Below are 18,482 nucleotides of genomic sequence, written 5' to 3' on the forward strand. Positions count from 1 at the left end.
AAGATTGTAAGTATGTACTTAACCATTAGAAGCACTCTTAAAATTAAACATGACCCAATGCATTTGCAGACTGCCAATATTGTTATCTACATGAGGAATTTCATCTATTCTTTGCTAACCACTCAAACCAAGATGGATGAATAAATAATAATATTATGTATTAACCGTACCAATGCTACGGTGAGTTCTCGCCATGTCACTTCCAGAGGATTATTGACGTAACCGACATTGCCTGCCTCATTGCCTCTTTGTTTTTCTTCATCGTGTGTACACCACTTTATACATAGACGCCATAGTGAATTTCCAGTTGTATTTCTTTTGTTTTCAGCGTTGTTTGTGAAAGCGGAATGTGTTTGACAGACAAATGGACGCTTTCAACACACTGGGACGCCATAATTAATGATGGCGTTGAAATATTTCACTAACATTTAAGTACGCTACCGTATGTTGGTTGTCTATAATTTAATACATTCTCGCCCTGCCAGGATAAGTAATTATCATTTACTAAGTGACATAATATTATGTAGTACGTACTAACAACTATTATCAACGAAGTTTTACAAACATTTCAGTATCGCAAAATATATTTTAACATGCGTGGCAGCAAATTAAAAAATATACCATGTCTTTCAGTAGATCCCAGAATGCTCGGTTGAATGAGTACATAAAGAAAATGTGTCAAATAAATTGTCACCATAGGTCATCCGTACATAAAGGGAAAGTCGGTTCCTTTGTTTATCGAGTAGCATCTGAGGAGAACTGAGCTCAGGTTAATCTTGTGGCTAAGATCAGGACACAAAATTCGTAAAAGATCTAAATCGTGGAAATAACCTATGTATGCTGTATAGGCTCTGCGATGAATGTGATGTTCTTTAATATTGCACACAATTATTTATCTCGTACATAAGGTAGGTAAATTGCTCTAAATTTGATTAATACACGGTAGGTCAGGTAGGAATTTTGGTTTGCTTTGGGTAATATTTTACATTCAGTTTGTGAGAAATGCTCATCTTTTTTTTCATTAAACATAATTTAATTACTTTGTAACTGGATTTAACTCTTCGGAGGCCCCCTTTTAATAAATCATCTATTTGACATTAGATAATAAATAACATTATTTATTTAATATAAATCTAATTATACTAGTATCTACTATCAGACTATTATCTTTTGGACGGAATAGATGAGTTGGGAAAGCAGTGGCGTATGATGCTTCCTAATGGCAAATTATTCTTTTTAATCTATACATATTGACATTTTATCTAAGAAGTCGTCAATACAACATCTAGTTAAAAGGAAGAAATGCCCAGACAATCAACTCCCTTTATTTGAAAAATGTCGTTAGATTAAATTTAATATGATAAATAAGTTGAATTAGAAGTTCATGAAATTCTGCTACAGCGCTTACCTACCTACCTACCTACCTGAAGGTACTGCTGAAGAGTTTCATATTTTAGTAATAATTAATTTTCACCCTTTCTCTATCTCTAAAATGTAAGTATCTATATTTTTCTGTGTCAAATATTTTATGTTTATTTTGCCAAATTCATTTGAAGATATTTATTTTATCAAATAAACTTTTGTATCCATTACGTTTCGTTGTCAATAAAATTTTTAACCGGTTTTTTATACCGGGGGTTAATGTCCAGTGGGTTTTTGTCCGGAGGGGTGATTGTCCTAGAAACTGTTTGTGGATGTACGCACCTATCTGAAATTGTCTTTGAATGTATTCTCAGTCAGGTAGTGGATCCCCGAGCTACCTAGAGTTTTTATAAAATGATTCTTGGCATAGGGTTCAGTCAGACAAGAAAGCTTGGCAATAAATACGACAGTAGATAATAATTAATTATAAGAAAAATTATATAGATGGGTAGGTACTCACTTGCGTTTTGTAATGTTTTCTTTCATCTGGTGACCTCATCGCAATGCTGACAGACCGTGAAGACATATTGAAAGATTTTCACTTCGAAATATCACCGATAGCTTCTGAGAAATCACTCAATACGTCACCTAGAGTATATTAACATTGTACACTGCGCTACTGTAAAAATACAAATGAGCGAACACTACTACTTATTGAATTTGTGGCTTGATATTTTGTCATCGGGTTTTTGAACTATATTTTTTATGTTGAGCTGTCATTACTGTGACGTCACCGGAGACAACAATCAATCAGCTGTTTTTAGATGCAATGTTGTGGGTACGATGGGCTGGCGTCACCTAAAACAAATAAGAAAAACAATATTTTGTTATCTATTGATTGATTAATAACTCACTAACAATCGGAATTTTGTTTAGTGCAATCCTTGAAATATATAATAATATGTAGTTCACAGTATTTTGTCGTATAATATGCACCATTACTAGCCGCAAAGTTACCGAGTTCATAGTTCATGATGTAGGTACATATTAATATTCAATTGGAAACTGATTGGGAACTACATAGGATAGGGGACTTTTATCGACATGCATTCTTGAAACCTTGAATTCCACCATTTATTCAGAAATATAAAATAATGATGGTAATGTTGAGTAGAATAATAATATTATAATTCTGAGAAGAATTCTGCAGTTTTTTGGACATATTGTCAGGCGCGGACCGGACAACCTGGAGAGACTGGTAGTTTTGGGTAGCCTCCAGGGAAGGCGTAGCAGAGAAAGAGCGTCTGCGCGATGGAGCGACCAAGTGAAAGAGCTGACTGGGGGCACCATCCATTCTGCCCTGAGAGAAGCGGAAGATCGAGAAGGATGGAAAGTCTTGGTCGCTCAAAGGATGGCGAAATTTAAATGTGGTCACGATCCTCAGCCATGAGTGCACGACCAAGAAGCGAGAGAATGCAACCAACACTGTACGCAATTTCTCCACTCACAACAAGTGGTTAGGTAGTTTATTAATTATTAGGTATACGTGAAAGTGTTCCTCTCCTAAATCTATTTTTTACTCGTTTCTGGTTTATACGATGAAATAATTGCCCTGCGGAAGCTTTTTCGTCCTCATAAAACGGTGTCTACCATCCTGTGAAGTCGGAAAAGTTTACGATTTTCCCCTATAATATAATAATAACTAAATTGAAATTGTCCCGAAATTGATGCCCGTGTTCAATATCCCGGTTGGAGCTTACCCGGGAAGCACGATATCATAGGTTTTTTCAGAAAATCCAACCAATACACGGAAATTCTTTCCGTTAAATTATTTTGGCCGGAAAAGCTAAGAAACTGGACGGAATCCCTTAAAAATGTCCCGGAATTTTCTGGAACAGATTGGCAACCCTAATCATAAACGTGTATCCCTATTAAAATGTGGCACAAATGTACGAGCTGCTTATTTCGATACTACTAAATTTGGTTCAAGTCTGTTTACTGGAAGCCAGGCGGGAACAGCGATAATTTTCATAGACGATTTAGGCTAACCTAACTTAACATAACTCAACCTAAAATCCAGTATAGGTATCGGCTACTTTCAAAATTTGTTTGCCACTTTCACTAAAAATAGACAAGAACCCTAAATTTTAATTGGTACCTATACGATGGGCCTGACGACTATACCACCTAAGCAAAATAGTAAATAATTATTTTCACTCCTAAAAGGACCATTTGGTCCTCAATTGAGCTGAGGTAATATTATTATTAACATGCTATTTTTACGATGGATGGCTGTCAGCATGGCCCCCACATCCTGAAGCGGGCCCCAAGGCTATGATCTTTGTCAGCCCCCCTACCTATCGCCAAGGTTAAAGGCAGTGTGATGCTCTACAGTAGCGTTTTCCATATGGTGTTCATGGTAAAATTAAGGGTATTTACTTAAATCCACTTGAATAATGGATTTATCAAGTAATGACACAATTAAAAATTACATCGCACAACCACATACTTTAAAATATAAACATTAATAAAGGAAAATAACTTTTTTTTACTATTAGAGAAAATTTGTCATGTGTGTTTATCTCACTTATTTGGTTAATTCGCCACGCCGGGCCCTCCATGAGCCCGGGCCCCCAGGCTAGAGCCCTGTCAGCCCCCCCTTGTGGGGGCCATGGCTGTCAGTCATTCGCCTAACCCATTAAGTCCTTGCTCTGAAATAAACACATATTGAAAATCAAGTGATTTTCGCCACCCACGTGATTAGAAGCCGCACCCACGGCTTCAGAAAGAGGCGTTCTACAAACTACTTCATCGTTGGAGACTATGGTAGCTACTGTAAACAGAACCACACATTTTGACAGCTGGTACAATAGGCGATATAACAATCCATTACTATAATGTATGCCATTCAATTAGGTATATATTATCTGTGCAACAATTTATAGCATAATAAAATTATTGCATGGTGAATGCACTTGCACATGATTGACGTGAAGGTTCAGGGCGTTCCGGCCTTAGACTATAGATACATCTAGACGCCACCCGTTGCATTGCTAAATGAAGCTGCGTGCCTTGCGTTTGGTTTGTGAGCGAGCGAACGCATTCGTCTAAAAATGTTCGAGACCATAGACCATTTCGCTAGTGCTCGCCCAAAGTACTCGCACTAGACGCTCAGAATTAAAATATAATTTTCTATTTTTTTACGTTATATAGTATTTTTAAGCGGTCAAAATGCAACCATTAGATAAAGATATCTATAAGTTAAGTTATTTTAAAGAAACACTAGGTCACTGATATTATAATATATAATAAAATACAAATAAATTATCACGAACATGTATCAACTTACTTATGAAACGTAATACCATCTTCTTGCTTATCAGTACGGCTACCACATTTTAAGACAACACACAGAACCATCTTTTCTACTTAATCAACCAAAAATATTTACCACTGACTTTATGTTTAACACAAAAAATATCAATTTTAGCAACACGAGCTCGCAAGTTGTCGACGCTATGTGAAGCGTTTCGCCCCGATTTAATGGCGATACGTTTGGAAACTGGCTTGTAGCTAGTAGACCTTTTATCTTACTCAAGCACGTGTCGCAGAGATTGTAAGGGTGCCGAATACTTTCTCACTCGCACTCATGCATCGTTTTTGTTCTGGCCTTGGTTCCGGCACTCGTTAGTTACTAAATAATAATTGTGGTCGATCTCGTCTGTCTCGGAGCATTTTACTTTCGAGTTTAAAATAAACCATAACACTTAACCTGTCAACGCATTAATAATTGTACAAGATTGATGACAAGGGAAGAAATAAAATTTGTAACCGAGTAAACTGGTTCGTAATAAAATAACACTAATTATAATGTAAGATAGGTAATGTATGAATGATTGACGAAGTTTAACCATTTATGTGCATGTGGGGTATAAAAATCAACATAAAATTTACAACATTGTATCAGTAACAGACTTACAGAGGCATCGATATGTAATACCTACAAATGCTCTGCGTCGGATATTTATCAGTCACAATACTGAAGCGTGTAAAAGTTGTAATAATCCGTACGTACGTAAATGTATCGTGTTTTGTAAAAGTCATGACATCTACTGGTAAATTATCGTACCTAACAGAACAGAAAATTGCCACAAAGTTTAAAAGGTTTTCATTATCAGTCTTCAAGCAAATAATTAAAAATTCGATCAATTCAAAAAAAGTTTTCTACGCTGTTAACTCACATTTAATTTTAGATGTTTTAAAAATCAAAATTCAATTTTCTCATAAAAAACCGTAAGGATAATCAGGTTCAAATTAAATTGTAAAAATGAACTAACTGCAGTCATACAGTCAAGGGCAATGACATATTAAATGGACAACTCACTTCATACCCGGCGCGCACGAGAAATTGTGCATGAAAGTCATTCACAGATGTATAGGTAGATGTCACGTGACCATATGACGTATCCGTTTCCATTATGCGATACAAGCTTCGAGAATTTATAGTAATATAACCTTTATTGTAATGGCGTATTAGTGTCATGACTCATTGCGTTAGAAACAGACTCTCGGTTACTTACGACTTCTCGGAGATTAGACGCAAGTGAGCCCAGCGAATCACAGGCGACTGACTGTCCAATGGTTCCTGTCATTCAATTGCATTGAATAAACATTCATCAATATCTTAAGATGGCATTTTATAAATATTAAATAATACTAACACATGAAAAGTGATATCCCATCTTTCTTGGAGTGTTTAGTAGATTTTTTTACAATTTTTAACTAGGCACATTGGCATTTTGTAACATAATAATAACGGTGGAGTCGAAACCTGACAGTCAGAAATTTTGTATGGGCAGACCCAGTGGTGTCGCCAGACCGCTTGCAAGCAGAATGTACATTTGAGCGTAGGATACCGATATTAAAATATGAATTTCGCCATCCGGCAGACCCGACACAAAGTGAGTGTCATTTTATTTTCTAGATGCTTCGTCCATATTAATGTCATTGGTCAAGGGGCATTAAATGACTGTGCTCTAAAATCAGTTGGATCAAATAATTCCTCAAGTTTACTCGATAGCGGATAATAACGAAACGACAAAAATGGAAGAAGCAATCGGAAGCTTACATCCAGCGGTGGATTGACCCAGGCTGGTGTTGATGAATATATTATTATGGTTGTTTCATTATTATTCCATCAATAACCAGCCACTCATCGTAAAATAGGGATAGCTGTTGATTTGAAATAGGGATCCAGAATGCCAATTCCGTTGCCTACCTAGGTGAATTACATAACAGGAATGTTGCTTTTTAAAATCAATTAAGTAGGAACCTATATTGAATTTTATCTTAAAAGGGCACACTAAGAAAACTGATTCATGGTGTAAAAATTGGTACTGCGTATCTGCCTAATCACTAATGCAATAGGGATGGGACTTTGTGGGGAATTATACCTACCCATTAGTCGATTAAATCACTGTGTATTAACATTTATCTACCTTCGGATTGAGCGAAATATTAATCTCCTAAAGTCCTCTTAAGACGCCTGTAAAAATACATCCGACATGGCGGGGGAGTCATAGGGCGTATGTATGAGATTACCAAATTCTTTATAAGCTAATTAACCGATGTTCCACCATATAGCGTATAGCACTGTTTGTGACGTAAGCAACCTGACGTCATACGCCATTCAAAATGGGTGCTTCATCTGTCACTATCAAATGTCATTTTAATAATGCATTCATTACAACAAAAGTTTGCTTGAGGCTCTCGTTCATTTTGTAGACTCTGTAAAACATTTGCGAACTTTAAAAACAGTTCCTAGTCGTGCTGTTTACAAAATACGTATAGTTTTGATCTATAGTCTATAATCTAGATAGTAGGATGGTAGATAGATAGATAGTAGGATAACATGGATTTACGTAAGATTACGATATAATATCTCCGCTAAACGACCGCAAAGACAGGTACCTACTGCTGTATCTGTATAATATTATACAGAGTTCATTACATTACATTCTAAACTAAATCCATTTTCATTTATGTCAATACTTATTCCGTTTTGACATCTCATAATAATATAGGTGATTGAAGTGAAGTTAGTCATAATATAATGGTATGTATTGTCATCAAATGGAAATATTTATCGGGAATACTTTATCCTTTCGTACAGTAGAATTATAAAATAAATGTGATAACATAACTGATAAATTATTTAAAGTTCATAATAATAGTTATTCATGTATGATTATTAAATTTATATGGAACCGTTCGCACACTTTCAGACACATTAACAATTTCAAAATTTTAAATTATGATGAATGAAATTTTATAAGTTTGCCATTATTTGCACGCTATGACACATTATGACGTCACATCGTGACGTCGCTAAACAACGAATTACATCTGCAGTCATGCATACAAATGGGTAGTATATAGCCTATAAAGTATTTGTGAATCTCATGCATACGACCCATATCCTTCTTCTGGAACAGCAATAGTGAAAAACACTTCTTCTTTTCTGTATTGTAGGCTAATTTTACAATACTATTTTTAACTAAAATAAACTTAAGTATAAATATTTACTTACACCAAGCCATCGGAATAAAATTAATTAGGAATAACACCGCTTTATTAGATATTTATTATAAAAAGGTAAAAGAAGACTTCTTTTCTTGTCAGAACTAAGTAAGTAGAAATCGTTATTTTTTATTAGACCCCTAGGGGTTAATCGTTAGAGGCGATGACCGAAAGAAAATCAAACAAAAAAAAAAAGCCTCTTCGAGTGTTAATTACAAAGAAGAACGGGCAAGCCACTAGTCTGCCACTACTAACCGATGAGGTGATGGATTGAACTAATCACATGAGATAACGCAAAGAAACTGGGTTAAGAGCCAACAGGTGAGTGACCAAATCACTGTAGGTAGAAGAATATAGTAAGTATTTAATTTTGGGGAAAAGAATTTTATTGATTTGCCTATATGGAACAATGAACTGTCAATGTATTTACTTAAAGATAAGTAAGTGTTACGTTTATTTATCTTAAATAGACAACGCCATCGTCATTCATTGACACATTTTAGTTTCATTGTTAAAAAAGACGACGTGATATTCGTCACGGCCATTCGTTACATAATCGGTAATCACAAATTTGTGTATTAGATAATATTATTTACAGAGCCGTATTGATATTTTAGGCGACGAAAGCAAATGCCTAGGGCGATGAGTGACTAGATTCCTCACGCAGGTCGCTCGCTTTGTTTAAATTATGACGTTATAACAATATAACACTCTTTATTGCCTACGTATGAGTTAAATAATTTAAAACACTTTATACCAGGTATGTCCAACGTGCCGATCGCGATCAATCGGCCGATGAATTTCGGTCAATCGCACCATATGAACTGAGTTGCGAAAATGTTAAAACCGTGTACATTTAGTTGTTATATGATATGATTTCATTGATGCATTAACCATTCATATTTTTATTTCCTTAACTAGATTACGTTAAAGTCGTTTTTAAGCCACGAGAAAGCCCGAGTGGTTTCGTCGTATCGCTTGATTCGTCTTGCATCACTTACTGCTTGCCGCATGAGTGAGAGAAAGATAAAATATGAATCTTCGCGCTTTAAACGGAAGCGTAGTTTCCCTTTAAAAAATAAATTGTCCTTGGTCAAACATAATACGTTTATCCAAGAAGTAGAATGCCTGCTATATACAAAACGACTGCAAAGAAGATATTTTATGTACCAAACGGAAATACAATATTTTGTGGAAACTGAAATTATAAAGGTGTTTTTTCAAATATGTATATAGCGACATTACGGAGATACTTTACGTTATGTAAAGTATACTTTAAAAGTAGCGTTTAATTATTTTTCTACACACAGAATACAATTACCTACATAACATTTAAATTTATAAAATCAGTTGTCAATCTTACTATCAACACTCCCTTTAATTGTTCAATTTTGTGAGCGGACCATAAATTTATCTGAGCGGTAAATTTTTGTACAAAAAAAATATTTACTGAAACATTCACCACTTTTGTGTAGATAAATGAACTCGTCAAAATGTTATCCCACGAAAGAAAGTAGTTGAGTACCCTACTTAACAACCATTATTATGTCGTGAAACAAGTGCCTTCTTATCAAAAATCTAATATCCTATACCTACTACTTTCTACACAATTTATGTATGCGAAGGTTGGAAACATTCGTATGGACAAAAAATTATAAATATGCTCACGCACCTTAGAGAAATGTTGTTTACTATCCGTAGCTGGACCGCACATCTAAACTCGTCTCCACTGTAATACGTCCGAAATGTCGATGTGTTTTGTTGGTATTTACAAAACACATGTAACCTAATGTACCTACCTACCTCCGCACACTGCTCGAATGCGACATTTTAGTTTGAAAAAACAGCTGGTGTCGCAAGCAACAAATTTCATTCGACTTAAAGTCACACTGACACATGTGCAGAAGTCGTTTTTTCATTCGTTTCGGCCTGCCGCGTGACATCACTACCCCGGCAAGACCTCGCCTATGCAGACGGAAGATTGCGCCCAATTTTAATGTATGGCTACATCTCAGAAGAGGCGATTTTAAATGTGCGACAGGGTTTAATTTTAAATAGGTGCATAAAAGCCTCTACAGAATCGCAGATTGCCAGGGACATTAAAAATTCTTTCTATGATTCTGGATATGTAGGTATGTCTATATAATATGTATATTAATTATTATTATAATATCATAATTATATTTAATTTGCATTTGTATGTACTTTAATAATATCAATATTATATTCTTCAAATGCATTCATGCAACTCATATTATAATAATAATACATTGATTATGGTGGCAAGATTGTAATTAGCTATAGGTACAAGAATCATTTAGTGCATTGGAAAATCTACCATGGATAAATGGGCTCCAGCTCAATCAAAGTCAACACAAAATACGTGCATGTGTTCACGTAGACTTAAAAAGATACAAAATTACTATAGTCAAATCATTGACGCACATATTAATTCAAATTAAAATAATGACTAATACTTTGAAAAATAGGCGAATATATGCCCATAAGTTATAATACGCCAATTGAGATATTATCATGTAGGAGTAATTATTAAAAACATAGTTTTAATGTTAGTGTGAAAATTTAGCTTAATTCGTATAGATTGATATTTAAAAATTGTATTGACGTTTTGCAGGTGTAAACAACACATAGTTCAATACGCAAAAAGTAGGCATAATATTAAACTATTAATTTATATACTGATTCGTATAATAAATGTTTTCTATACATGTTTCCAGTAGTTTTTAAGTTATAACCGAACAAACGGACACGAATAGACTAATATAGATAAATATAAATGCAGTAAAAATATTTACCACGAGACAGTGGCGCACCCAGGGGGGGGGGGGCAAGGGGCCCTGGCACCCCCCAAAACTGAAAATTATCAGAATGATTTTAAACATTGAAATTGAAAGCCAATAAACTATACCTTTGGGCTTAGACAAATAAAAACACGGCAAAAAAATGATTTGTATTAATTCTCCAGCATCCTTTTTAGAAAAATTTCTTCGATTTTAATTACTAACACAAAAATTTTGAAACACTAATGTCAGGTTTTTTTAGAAACCCAATCCCTAATGGAACTGTCAAAAAATTCTCGGTGTCCACCCGAATTCCGGAGTGGTGTAGGTCATGGCTGGGAAGGGCTGACAGGGCTCTAGCCTGGGGGCCCAAGCTGTGGGGGGCCCGGCGTGTCGGGTTGACCAGATAAGTGAGATAAACACACATCATAAATTAGCTTTAATAGTAAAAAAAATCGCCTGCGGCGCTATTATACTTCATGAGCATGAATATTTTCAATTGCTTATATAATTATGCATTATATTTTTTGATTATTATGTGTCGATACTCGACAGCTCCATTATTAAAGTAGATGTATTAAAAATCGCCAATAATTCACTGTATATTACCCTTAATTTGAACTTAACACAATTTGAAAAACGTTAATGTAGTGTTTCACACTGCCTTTAATCTTAGCGGTAGGTAGGGGGCCCGCCAAATATCCTAGCCTGAGGGCCCGTTTCAGGATGTGGGGACCATGGTGTAGGTACACAGAGTGCAATAGACAAACGACCGATAAACGAGAAATTAGGCTGTGAAGAAGAAAAAGAGCCTCTAGGACTAATTTACATTCTCCTCCTTGGGCTCCCCCCAATATTAAATCCTGGGTGCGCCACTGCCACGAGATGTAGGTATATTTGATCTGTGTAGACCAGATTACGTTATATTCCAGTGTATTTTTTCAGGTTTCATATAAACTATAAATAAATCCCAAACTTCAAAAGCTGTCAGTTAGCTATATAGATTTAAAACTGCCTGTGTCAATACCGAGAGCTTTTTGGTGAAAAGGATTACGTATTAATAATATTCAAAGCTCTCGTAGATGAGTGATGTTTGTTTTATTCATTAATTACTGGCAACTGTGAAATGTAATGTTATTACTATATTACTTAATGAAAAGAAAAATAACTACTCTCAAAATAGTTTCATTTTACTGAGTTGTTTATATTGATTGATGTTATCGGTGCAAAACTGAAAATGTAGAGATATGAAAAGATCTTTTTCATTAGATTGGCCCATTTTAGACATTTGAAAAAGTAGTAAGATATTGAAGCTATGTTTTAATTGGTGCAGTATCTATATCAAGCGATAATAATATATATTTACTCGTATTACAGGGTACAACATGGCCCCCACATCCTGAAGCGGGCCCCAGGCCAGGATCTTTGTCGGGTCCCCCTACCTATCGCTAGGGTTAAAAGCAGTGTGATGCTCTACAGAAACGTTTTCCAAATATTGTTCCAGGTAAAATTAAGGATATTCAGTATATTTTATCGACACACAAAAATCAAAATTTGCATCACACAATCACATATTATAAAATGTCAATATTCTAAAAGTAGAATAGACTTTTTTACCATTAAAGCAAATTTGTAATGTGTGTTTATCTCACTTATAAGATAGTCGCACCAGCCCCCCCCCCCCCCCGCCCTTGTGGGGGCCATGGGATACAAACTACAAGGTACAAATCGCACAGGCATTGTTATATTATTAGGTACTAAATGTGTGTTGAATATAATATTATGTAAATTAAAATCCTACAAGCCTCATTGTCATTCGATGTATCATCTGAACTCACCCTTAATAGTTGACAGTTATTATACTTTATAATATTGAAAGCTCGTGATTTAAGACAGGAACCGGGAAACTTTTTTGAAAATTATATTAGTTATCTAATTATCTTAAAATGTATATCAGGGGCAGAAAATCCTTTAGCAGAAATGTGTTGTAAAAGGAAACAGTATTTTTGTCGCTTCCACTTAATTTGACAGCAAAAATTAATGATCTGTCTTCTCGTAAAATTCCATTTGTACTTTGCAGTTCAAGAAGTTCATATTCTGGTGATCCTTCAGAATTTTCCGGCACATCAGTAAGTTTATAATAAAGTTGAGTGAATATTTTATATTCTTTGAAAGAGTGTTTATATAATGAAAACTGAACGTATTGTGTATTTTAACTGTCTTATAGACATTTATTTACATATTTGTTGAATCTATATTACCCCCAATTTTTTATATCTATTCCATTTGGGGTAATTAACAACAGTGCTCCAACCTCTGATTTAAAGAATCAAGCACATAGGTAATATATTGTAAACATATCATGACAATAAGATATCAAGACAAGATATAATGCTGAGCTCTACGGACTGTACGAAGATTGCAGCGCAGTTCAATCAATTAAGATTGGGAGACTGCGATGGCTAGGTCATGTGCACCGTATGAATGACAATGAACCGGTAAAGAGAGTGATGTCCAGCAATCCAATAGGACGTAGAAGAAGAGGGAGGCCAAAGATTCGCTGGTTAGATGGAGCTGCCAGTGACTGCCGTATTCTGGGGGTACCAAATTGGAAAGCGGCCACACTGGATAGGGACAGGTGGAGGGAGCTGTTGGAGGAGGCCAGGACCCACACCGGGTTGTCGCGCCCCTGATGATGATGATGATCATGACAATAATCAGTGTAAAAAAATGACAAAAACAAATAATTATATAAATAAGAGTATAAGTACAAACCTCAAAGAGTAATTATTAATCCATATCATCGACAGTATTGATGCGAATTATAACTGATCACGACACTAATCAATAATTAAACATAAAAAAGTAACTTTTGACTAGTAGGATTGTTTATATGTTAATTTTAAATCAATATTCATTGCACTTGCAAAAAGATTCAAAACCACCAACGTACCGCGATGCAATAACAGAACGTGTGATACTAATAATTACTAATCACCACCCATAATAAAAACAGAAGTATCCACTACACGCTTGTTTGCACAACTGAGAACAAAATAAAACGAATAGTTTGTTGGGCATAGTTTCCATAGTGTTGAATCATCATCATGTTTCCGAGAAGCACAGAATAATGTTAGCGCTCGAGAACGGGTTTTTTCGTAATTCCCGCGAAATAATACATAAAACATCATTGACATTTTAATGAAAACGTATGAATACAGAATTACGTGCACACGTTTTTTTACCAAAATTACTTTTCAAATTGAAGGTTTATGAGTAATTCACATTTTTTTATACAACAATACACATATCAGTCATATCACCAAAGGATTCCGACCATTATTAACTTATCAGTAATGTCTTCTTTTCCTTGACATCATAACTTTGTGTTGACCTTGACACCATCTAGCTTTTGCTTGCATTTATCTAACTAAAGCCAGCACCATAGTGGCAGGTTTAGGAACGTGGAGGACCGACGCACCGACTGATTTAAAAGAAGACGATAAAAAATAGATAAAACCATAAATCGCATTCTTTCACTAAAAATAATTTTTATTGATGATGGCAGTGTTGAGTGATGAGTGATAATGACACATAATAATATTAGTGGTTTATTTTTTGTGTCCAAGTATGTATATGTTTGAGTGGTTATGTTTTATAGGACTCTTTGATGTTAGTTCAGTCATAATATGTTATACTTGATTTGTGAGAAATACGCATGTTTTTTAGAATTTGGTATACTTTATTAATTGCATGATCGGTGTAAACTGTTTCGAGACCCCGTTTTAAATATTCTTACGAATCGCGAAATAGCCCCTTCCCAGTCTGTAATAATATGTTAATGCAGTAATTGAACTATCGTTTACGTGGTAAAACTCAGTTATTATGGTTTAGAAATAAAACTTTCTTATTAATTCTACTATAGTTGGGTTATTTATATTGATAGTTGTTTCTGGCTATAAAATATTTTCAAAACGACTCATAATAACTAACCCTAAAGGCCATAATATATTAACAGTTAAAAGACTAAAATAGTAACTAATCATTTTGTGTTCCTTGGTTAAGGCTATACTTCAGTTGAGGCATGGTCTAAAAAGATCGTGACTAGGCGATGCGCGGATTGTGCAAATAACGCGAGCCGAACGAAATATAATTTGTCATAAAAATTCAACATGCGTCATTTTAATGTTATGTTTATTATTATATTCGTAATAATAATAGTATATTCATTGTAATTTTTTCTTTTTCGAGTACATGCGGAACGTTTTTTAGTCATCAAAGATGATTTAAGAATATATTCCTCCGACGGCATCTCAAAACAAATTGAGGTGCGAACAGGTCGACTATCGCTCTCCGACTGGCAACGCGGCCGAAATTTTGTTCCACATGGGTACTGTTGAAAATTATTTGCCGTTTCACTTATATACGCTCTTAAGACAATATGCGTTCATGCTCAGATAGCCGTATAAGCTATCGACTAGTGTTGTAGGCCGTTCTGAGGATAGGTTTTTTTATAGCCCAAAAAATCTTTCAAATATTGTAAAATTAACAAAAAATAACTTGGTTGTGACAAACGTGACAAAAATGGTAGGAGATCTTATGACGTGTTTTTTTAAAATAAAGTTTATATTCTGTTGGTATGTTTTATAAATTAATATGATGTGTAGTATTTATAATACTAATACCTATAACAGTATTTTGTTGCAGTCTTCCGATGAACCGATTATTTTTAATGGGTTACCATCGGAATCATTCCCTGAAATGTACTCTACAATAAACTCCTAGTACTCTAATGGTTTTATATGCATTTGAAACAAAAAATATTAAGCTATAGGAGTACCAATAATGCTTTGATTATTTTGTACGTGTACATTTTTTTCATATTTTTTCAATAAATAAATATGCAAGTACCTACTTCAACCGATTTATTTGATTAAATACGTATCTATGTATAATGAATAATTTAATAACATACGATATTTAACATTCTCAATAAAAAAAAAAAATGTGTGGAAAGATATGTTCATATTGCATATTATAAAAATACATGACAATTACATGACTGAAACCACCCAGTATTTAAAAAACATATAGCTCCATGAGGTGGAGCCACAGAACAGATCAATAAGATAGAAATATAAAAGATTGTGATCGCAAGGGGTTCAAAGCTGGTTATTTTTATTATTTTATGATCCAACATAAAGAAACAAAGTGAACCGACTGTCTTCAAATATTGAATGCGCGTTTTGTTTACGTGACGTAAGTATTTAAAATAATAAAACTTAAGTTTATGCCATATTTCCCTACACTCGAGATCCGAAACTTGTTATTCCACACTCGGTAGGTAAGCCAATTCATATTAATTTTGTGTTCACTGGATAGAGCTATATCAACAGCATCTTTTTACAAAGAATGGTTGTTACCCATTCCATGTATGTATATGACGCACTGGCGAAGGGTGGAGGTAGTCTGTTAAGATCCGACATAAATAGTGCACACTAAGCTTTATCAATCATACGTTTTTGTTTTTATTGACCTCAGACGACAATGTGCAGATACTATTGGTTAGTTTTTAAAAATCCATTAAACCCTCCCTAAATCAAACCATAATAGTTTAGGTATACTATGGGCGATCCGACAAAAAAGTGCACACTTTTTCAGTCATATTTATTTGTTTTCGTTGAATTAAGAATCCATGTTACAGATGGTATTGGTTGGTTTCATTAACCCTGCCTAGCCAAGCCATGATCGATAACAAATATTCTTCTATCTACATACAATATTATATCCAAAATTATGTATGATTTAATGGCATAATTTTAGATATTCTATTGACTATTATCTATTATGGCATTGTTTACGCAGGGTTTAATTGAATTTTAAAAACAAACCAACACTATCTGCACATTGCAGTCTTAATTCAATCAAACATAATAATATACGTATGATTGAGAAAGTTTAGTATACATAAGTGAAACGGCAAATAATTTTCAACACTATGAGGGAGTGGGACCGTTGCCATTCGGAGAGCGATAGTCGACTTGTGAGCACGTCAATTTGTGTTGTGATGGCATCGGAGGAATATATTCTTAAATCGTGTAAAGATGACTAAAGAACGTTCCGCATGTACTTGAAAAAGAAAACATGTCAATTAATATACTATTATTATTAGTAATATAACAATAAACATAACATTAAATGGACGCATGTTGGATTTTTATGACAAATTATATTTCTAATGGATTCAAGCTCTGTTCGTTCGGCTCGCGTCATTTGCACAATCCGCGCATCGCCTAGTCACGATCTTTTTAGACCATGCCTCAGCTAACATCCTTAACATCCTTAACATCCTACCTCCACTCTTCGCCACTGTTATGACGTCATATAAAGACTAAAATATCCGAACACGATCTGTAAGACTACGATCTTTGAACAGATTAAATCAGCGATACTCAACCTGCGGGGCCCTTTAAGCTTTTATGTGCGGACCGAAACACATTTATTATCAGGAACATGATTTTTAATTTTGAAATAAACGCTTGGATACACATCGCGACCCGAGAACAACAGGGTTCTAAGTGAACGACTGCAGCAAAAAAGTTATGGGCTGTTGAAGTTTTGAACGCTTGTATTTTGTTGATTGTGAATGTTTTCAATATTTTTTTTGATTGAATATATCAATGATGGTACTGCCACGTTGTAACTATCAATAAAACTACGTTAAAACTAGTTTTTAATGGTTAATTTTATATATCATAAATTCAGTTAGAACTTTGTCCACCTGAAACTCAAACAAATCACCTTTACTACAAGGTTCTAACTGAAATTTGTATGGAAACCTGGTGATTCAGGACACATAGTTTCACTTTTCATGTTAAAATAAATATAATTCTTGAAAGTTATCTAATGTAATATTTTTTTTCCGGAGAAAACGTATGGAAATTGTAGGAAACATGGGAAATTTGGAAAAACTTAAATATTTTTTTGTAATTTTTGTATAATACCATTTTAAAATGAAAATTATGTTGAAAATATATTTTAATAAAAATACAAAACTATTGTTGATGCACAAGTCCAATGTTTATTGTCCAATTTCAACTGGCTTGTTGTCTTCATCTACATCAGATACATTTATTGTAATTGTGTATACTAGATTGTTGTTACTAATGGCTGAGGGAATGTTGTGTAAAAATTCTTCTATTAAATTATTCGCCTCAGTTTTAGAATAAACTTCAAGCCAGCAAGAGGCATATCTTTCAGATCCATCATAACATCATAATGATATTGTATAATTAATATACTAAATCTCTATAGTGTGGCAATTCTCAGGAATAAGGATTTTAGAATACAACATTACCATTTCTTCACCTTATCTACTGAGATTTGAAACATCTCAAACATTTATATCACTTCCAGGAAAACTTTTAAGCCTAAATCATTAAATGAATGAATGAAATAGCCTTAAAATACTCTCAATATTTGAACATTATTATTAACAAAAGGTTAAAGAATAAAGTGTACAATGTTCGTTCGACATTCACATTATTAATATAATCAATTGTGTAGGTACCTAGGTATTGTAATTAACGGTTTGTGAATATGTAACTGTAACGTCGTTTGTAACGAAATTTTAAAAAATAACGATAATATAATTAAATCATACTTACGTTTCATAATATTATAATTTATCTATTATGAGTTCACAATGTACTGTTGATATAAAATATCACGAAACATTTT

At 34.2% G+C, this 18,482-nt stretch overlaps 1 protein-coding gene across 3 annotated transcripts in view; it reads right to left on the reverse strand.

Annotated features, from left to right (window-relative positions):
* LOC147074987 (facilitated trehalose transporter Tret1-like) overlaps positions 1–18,482 on the reverse strand; it is a 100,031-nt gene that overhangs the window by 29,997 nt on the left and 51,552 nt on the right. For 2 of the 3 annotated variants that reach the window (XM_085942859.1, XM_085942863.1), the window contains exon 2: positions 1,883–2,220. In XM_085942859.1, coding sequence (XP_085798985.1) covers positions 1,883–1,948 — 66 coding nt within the window. In that variant the 5' untranslated portion in view covers positions 1,949–2,220. Of the gene's footprint in view, positions 1–1,882; positions 2,221–13,517; positions 13,754–18,482 lie in introns of those variants that run through there. The other variant, XM_085942862.1, reaches the window with a different exon arrangement.

Source organism: Rhyacophila brunnea, unplaced genomic scaffold, assembly GCF_057557595.1.
Source record: "Rhyacophila brunnea isolate RB1 unplaced genomic scaffold, BYU_Rbru_1.0 scaffold_15, whole genome shotgun sequence".
NCBI classification, from domain to species: Eukaryota; Metazoa; Arthropoda; class Insecta; order Trichoptera; family Rhyacophilidae; genus Rhyacophila; species Rhyacophila brunnea.